Source organism: Acartia tonsa, chromosome 6, assembly GCF_053477335.1.
Source record: "Acartia tonsa isolate MP-2025a chromosome 6, ASM5347733v1, whole genome shotgun sequence".
NCBI classification, from domain to species: domain Eukaryota; kingdom Metazoa; phylum Arthropoda; class Copepoda; order Calanoida; family Acartiidae; genus Acartia; species Acartia tonsa.
Genome location: NC_137265.1, coordinates 44,494,924 through 44,502,121, shown reverse-complemented (window position 1 = coordinate 44,502,121; position 7,198 = coordinate 44,494,924). Strand labels below are relative to the sequence as shown.

Here is a 7,198-nt window from a genome sequence, read left to right as displayed (position 1 = left end):
AAAACAAAATAAAAGAAATTTCCTTGTATTTCTGTTTGGATTTTTTAATATTGTTTATTTTGATATTGTCAAGTTCTTCATCAGTATATTCTAATTTGCATGGAGGCGATGATTTGAAATGTGAAAATAATTTAGCTTGATTGGTAAAACAACCCTTGCATAATTCCTAAATATTTTACTCTTAAATGTAAGTGTACTTATAGAATTAGTTTAAATTTTTTTATCTTATATATATGTTGCTAGTTTTGATAATTCTTAAACAAATTTAGTCGACTGGAATATGGAAACAAGATTAGTTTTCATGAAAACTTTTGCCTTTTAAAAAAAAATACTATCCATTTTTGTACAGACATATCAAACATCTGATAGTTTTGGTAATTTAATTGAATTAAAGAGTAAATGGCTAAAAAAAAATTTAAAATCATAAAGACAGAAATAAATAAGATACACATAATGTGTTTATTTTTCCTTGAAGCCATACAAATCATAAAGCAAAAAGACAAACTTAAAAAGTTGTAATTATATTAAGAGTTTTCCTGGTCATTGTTGATATTTATCATAGGACTCATATAACTAGATTCTTCGTTATTTGTTTCAATATTTTTATTTGTCCTTTTATTCTGAATGTAAAAATATGCTATAAAACTGAATAAATATAAAATCTAAAATCAAAAAGCATGGCAAATCTAATCATTAAATTTTGAGTATTTAATATTTTTTTAAAAAGAACAGATTTCAGTAATATATACAGAAGCAATGCACAAAAATTAATATTTTCCTGCTGTCATGATTTTAGAATTTTACTTTAAGAAGTAGTTATTCATAGACAAGTAAATGCAAGATAGAATTATGTAATCTTGAATCATACTGTTTCTAACTAAAGTCTATCTTAATACCAGTATATTAAATTAAAGTTTTATAGCACCTGTAGATTTTTATCACAATAAGTTTTCATTTGGTCATCAATATTTACTATCAAATCTTTTTTATGAAGCTCATGGGAAAAGTAATATTCTCCACATCTTTTTGATTTTTTCACGTGGGTTAAAATGTTATGTATTTTTACATAACAACCCCTACAGGTTTCTGTATTTTCATCAGCCTTTAGACCTTGATAATCATCTCTTGAATTGTCAATTAATTGTGGGTTTAAGTCAACCCAATCATTCTGCAAAGGTGACAAAATGATATTGATTAATATAAAGATTTAAAACAAATATAATCTTGAATTTTCTTATCCCTGCTCTCCTTCTATTCAAACACGTTGAACCCCCCCCCCCCCTCCCGCTGAATGAATGCTGAAAAAATTTCAGAGGAAAACAAAAAGATCTCTAACCTCCCTTCCCACTTCAACTTAACCAATCTATATCTTAAGTAAGATTTGACACTTACACTAAAACCTACTTTTGGACCACAGAAACCCCATCTTTTATTTCTTATTTAAATTTTTGGCCACTGCGGGGGACTCTAAACTATAGGGTTTTTAAATCTTTACTCCTAACCTGATCTAAAAAAATCAATGATATGTTTCTTTTTTCCAACTACCAAAAAAATTATTACTAAACCAATATTATTTTATCTCTTGCCTGGGAGGGACTAATTTGCTGCAACAATCGACACTTTGTACATGCATATGAAAGCCAGAAATTAGTGTCTGATGATAAAAGGATTTGGTAATGGGCATCTTGTTGAAAACCAGGTCTTTCTTGGCCAATTAATATTCGGGCGAGTAATATTGGCTCATCATTTGTCACATTTAGAGTACCAGCAGGTACAAGCGAATTGCCACTTTGAGGTATGATTTTTTTGTTTTTTTCATCAAATATTAGAAAATGCCTTTTAAGAATGTGGGACATAAATGGAATTATTAAATCAAATAAGTAATGGGTATGGTCTTTTTTTGCTTTCTCCCATTTACTTTCATCTTCTAACATCAATCCTGTATCAGTATAAAAGTGTCTAGCTTTGTCAACAATTGCTTTACGCAAAACTTTTAAAAACTTATGTGGGCTCCTATTGGTAGATTCTTCACTTTCATTATTAATGTCAAAATCAACATTTTCATATGTCACATTATATTCATTTTCAACGTCACGTATAAATTTGTTTGAGAATATATATTGGAAATGGGATTCATTTTGTTTTTGATAACCACTTAAAACTTTATGTTGAAGTAAACTTCGTAAAAAGCAGTCACCATCACCAAAAGTTTCCAAAGATGGAATAATTACAGGTAAACCAGAAAAGTTTCTCTTCATCAAGCTTTTTACTTTCTCCATTTTGAGACTAGAAATGAAAATGACTAGTAAGAAATATTGTTTTGATACAATGAGATAAATATTTTTATTTTTGTTTTGATATGCTATAAGAGATAAATGTAGGACTTAAAATATATTAAATTTTTACTTATTGCTAATCTACAGTATTGTTAATTTTTAATTAACAGAAAATGTTTTAATCAAAAATGAGATTTAATCAAATTTCCCCCTCTCAAAAAAATATGGTGTATAAATTCTTACCTCGTAAAAAGGTTCAAGCTATAAATAATTTTCTTTAAAAAATCTCTAATATAGAGAAATTATTATATTCAATTGTCTATAATTGTTGAAATGCTGTTATTGTCCAGACTATCTCTAATATAGAGAAATCAGTATTCAACAATATTATTGTCCACACTATCTCTAATATAGAGAAGTTATATTCAACAAAGTTCAACACTAATGACAAGAAACGTCTATAATTGTTGAAACTCTGTTATTGTCCACACTGCGCTGTGCAGTTTCAATATTAAACTATTTAAATAGGTAAGGAATATTTTCTACAACTTAAAATTATATTTATGTTTAAATTACAACGTTATATAAGGATGAAAATTAAAGAACAAATTTCTTCTATAAGAAAATTGTCTCAGAAATATTTCTATAAAGTGATCATTTACTAGCCTTACTACGTAATTTTTGCACAATAAATAAAAATGACAACATCCATAACAGCATGGCTCAAAGAAAAGACGAAACATTAGTTTAATATTGATGAATCAATGTATATAAAAAATATCAGCCCTTAAATTACATAGATAATTAATGCATATTATAGAAGCACTTATATTAACCTATCTATATTGATATCAATATGAAATATTATAAAGATTCTAACATCTTTAAACTTTTTATAAGAGCTATTCAGTTGTACAGTCCTGCCCAAAATATATAAAAAGCTTTGTTTTTTTAAAATAAGCACTTAATTTCAATAAAGCATATTTAAATACATATACGATTTTATATTCCTTACCTTACCTTCTCAACTATAAATCACTTTTATTCACTATATAACACACATATAACTCACTTATTGCTTATATAAATTTGTAAAAATCACTTGTAAACGTAAGGATCACTATTGGTATGATAGGATTATAACTTAATCAAATTAGAACTAATTAAAAGGGATAAGATGTGTTCTATTTATAGATATTTAATAGTAAGTTCTAGAAAGTTCATAATTTTTTGAAAGTTTTTTTAAAAAGATTTGGGGTTAGGGGGTAAGGGACAATTGGATCATTTTGATTGGTGGAAAATTTTCTAGAAGTTTCTATGAAAATCGTTGGTATTCTAGAAGTTTCATGAAATTTTTTGGGTTTTTTTATGGTTCTATGGAATTCTTCAGTGTTCTAGAAGGTTCTATGAAACATTTCTTGTTCTATAAGGTTATAACAAATATTTTATATTCTAGACGTTTCTATAGAAATATTTAGTGATTTATGGTTCTCTGAAACACTTGTTGTTCTAAAAGGTTCTATGGAAATTTTTGTGTATTAAATGTTTCTATGGAAATATATTGTGTTCTAGAAGTTTCTACAGAAATATATAGTGTTCTAGAATGTTCTATGAAACAATACCCTTTTCAGGATATAAATTAGTTAAAGTTGTTATTTTTTTATGTGCTTATCTGCTGTATTTGTCCCCATTATGAAACAGCAAAATACCTCCCCCCCCCCAAAAAAGTTTATTTTATCCGTGATGTAACTTTAATTCTAGTCTTGCCCTTTGACATTGTGTAAATTATGAGGTACCAGTAACCAAAGTATTAAGATGTTTCATTATTTTTAATCAACAGGAGTATTTTTTTGATAATCATTCATGGGGATGTAGATGAAATTATTGTCTGATGTCTTATCCCTTAAATTCCCTAATATTATTAAGGACATATCAACCAAGGATCTAAAGGGAAAAGACAATGGCAAATAAACTTAAGATCATTCCCAAAATACCCCTATGAACTCTCACACTGTAAAATTATCCTATTATTTTTTTCAGAGAAAATGAGATCTTGATCAGTACCTAGTATGAAACCAATTTTACTTAATAATATATTTACTACATAGTAGAAAAATGTACGGAAATGTACGGAAAAATGTACGGATTTTTTTTTAGCATGCACGGAAATGTACGTTTTTTTTAAAAAAAACCTTGTGGCCACCCTGTAAATATATAGTGTTCTAGAAGGTTCTATGAAACATTTATTGTTCTAGAAGGTACTATAGAAATATTTGGTGTTCTAGAAGTTTCTACATAAATATATAGTGTTCTAGAAGGTTATATGAAACATTTATTGTTCTAGAAGGTACTATAGAAATATTTGTTGTTCTAGAAGTTTCTACATAAATATTTAGTTTTCTAGAAGGTTCTATGAAACATTTTTTTTTCTAGAAGGTTCTATAAAAATAATAACATCAACTTTCTTTTTATATTACATTATTTTCTTACAAGCTTCGCTACTTATGGATGTTGTCATCCTTGTTATTTATGTAATTTGAACATTTTCTAGGAATGTGCATTATCTATAATACAAAGTAGAATGATGTCTGTCAGTCTGTCGGTCCATCCATCAGTCTGTCTGTCCGTCCGTCCGTCCCTTCCGATCTCGGTAACCACTGAACCGGTTGGATTCTACTCTTCAGGGAATATACCTACTGGTCCTGTGGTGGTTTTAGGCTATTTTCTTGAGGGGTTGGACACCCCCAACTCCCAAAAATTAAAAAAATTCCTCATCGATTTTTTTTTATGATACAGATGATACCAACTATTTGGTGCTGCATCACATGTACTACATTTTTTTAATTACCTTTTGTGGCAAAGCCCCTAGAGGCTAGGGGAGAAGTCACTAGTGAATTATATTTCAATTGATATTCCCTCTCCTTGGAAATAATGTGATGAATCAGTTTAGTGTTGTATAAAAGTGAGGTGTGTGCTAGTCGATAGCATTAATTGATCATGTCATACCAGATCATGAACTTAGCTCTTGGACTAGTGCTGACAGTCACAGCACAGGTAAATGATAATTGATATTAATATAAACATTTACACTTTCATATAGGATTCTAATATATATATATATATATATATATTGTATTTCTAAATATTATTATTTATTCTAGTATTTAAAAGATTTGAAAAAAATAGTATTTTTTGGTATATTTAAAATAAATATATTGAACTTAAAATAAGTATTTGTTATGTAAAACTTCAAATTGTTAAACTTATTAAATCTTAGGCATACAAATTATTTCAATAGTTCTATTTTTTACTTACATATAGTTACAACATACATCAAACTTATCTTTGGTTAAAATTGATAAAACTGAAAAGTCTTGTTTCAATGTATTAATTGTTTCAAATTATTTCAAGTTATCCTTTTAAAATATATTTATCTAATTATCTTATGTATAATTTGTCTTATTTTTATTGCCATTAATAAAAGCATATTTAGGTCAATGGGCAGCTAGAAGTGTTTCATAGCTGTTTCAATGGATCTAGCCTGGAGGGAAAATTTCAGAAAGCTTTTGATTCCTGTAATGTTGATGAACTGGACCACTGGGAATTCAATATTCTACACAGTAAAGCTGCTGATGAATGTGATGTTGATGCCTTGACAGAAGCATTTCGACAGCAAGCTCAGGATGGCATTTGCATTACAAGTATGCTCGATTGGCTGAATGAAGATAATACAATGAATGATGCAGCAATGCAGGCTGATATTGCTACCCTACCAAAAGAAATTATTGATGGTGTTCAACCTCTAGAATGTGTTGTTGCTCACCGTACCGCACTTAAAAACTGTGCTATTTGTATTTAAAGATTTGTTTACAGTTAAATGAAATAAAGTAATGTGTGAGCAAAAAAAGAAAAGTTTTTGACATTAGGTTATCCTGTCTTATTTTGATGCGAATAAACTGTAATTTTTCATAATATCATGTTATATCAAATATCATGTCATTAGAACTTGCGATTTCTTTCAAAATTATACCAAAATTTTGTATTTTTTAGTTCAGTAAGAGTTGTCTGCTTTGGGAATAATTGTTTTAATGGCATTTTTTGCGCTAGTACCCAAAGTCTTTTAAATTAGCAAGAACAAGAAAAAATGAATATGTCCACAACAGCCAAAAAAAATAAATTTGGTAATATCCTTTTAGAAATTTTGTTTTCAATTTTGAGTACCCCCCCCCCAATAGCGAACTATGAACTCTGGCCGCAGCGCTCGGCTCCCTAGCCAGCCTAGCCTTAGCGATCGGCCCCCTTGCCTGTCTAGCCGCAGCGCTCTGCCCCCTTGCCTGCCTAGCCGCAGCGCTCGGCCCCCTTGTCTGCCTAGCCGCAGCGCTGGGATCCCTAGCCTAAAACCTAACCTAACCTAAAATAGTTGTTTGTCGGTGTCGGGGGGGGGGGGGGGGGTTGTGGTACTCAAAATAAAAAAAAAATTTCTAAGAGGATAAATTTTAGATACATTGTCCCATCCCTGTATCCCTGAAAAGCTTTAGTTTGAAAAATTAATTCATATACTTTTGTTTATCTTCATCATGAAACGTTTTATTTCCAAAGAGTGAACATGAAGCATTTTTAAAATTACTGTCATATTGCTATAACAATAATCATTTGGGGGAGGGGCGTTTTCGCCAATTTCTCTCGTTTTTTTGCTCTGATTTCTTTTCTAGACAACACACAGACCCAAGACTTGCAATGACTTTTTAAGTCAGGCAATTTGTGATAGGGGAGAACGGTCACGTTATCTGATTTAATTTTCCTAGGTGTCACAAAATATTAATAAATTCTTGTATATACAGAAGATTAGCTAATTAGTAAAAGATAATAAAATCAATACAATTGCCCATTTCAGATTGATGGTGCTATTGCCAAGGCTCTAA

The 7,198-nt window shown here is 29.5% G+C and overlaps 1 protein-coding gene across 1 annotated transcript; it reads left to right on the top strand.

Annotated features, from left to right (window-relative positions):
* The first annotated feature begins 5,238 nt into the window (after positions 1 to 5,238).
* LOC145323121 (uncharacterized) lies at positions 5,239 to 6,135 on the top strand. Its single transcript, XM_080165508.1, has 2 exons — positions 5,239 to 5,330; positions 5,770 to 6,135. Exons 1-2 carry the CDS (start codon positions 5,274 to 5,276, stop codon positions 6,133 to 6,135), a joined length of 423 nt encoding a protein of 140 aa, XP_080021634.1. The 5' UTR covers positions 5,239 to 5,273.
* Positions 6,136 to 7,198: the final 1,063 nt, after the last annotated feature.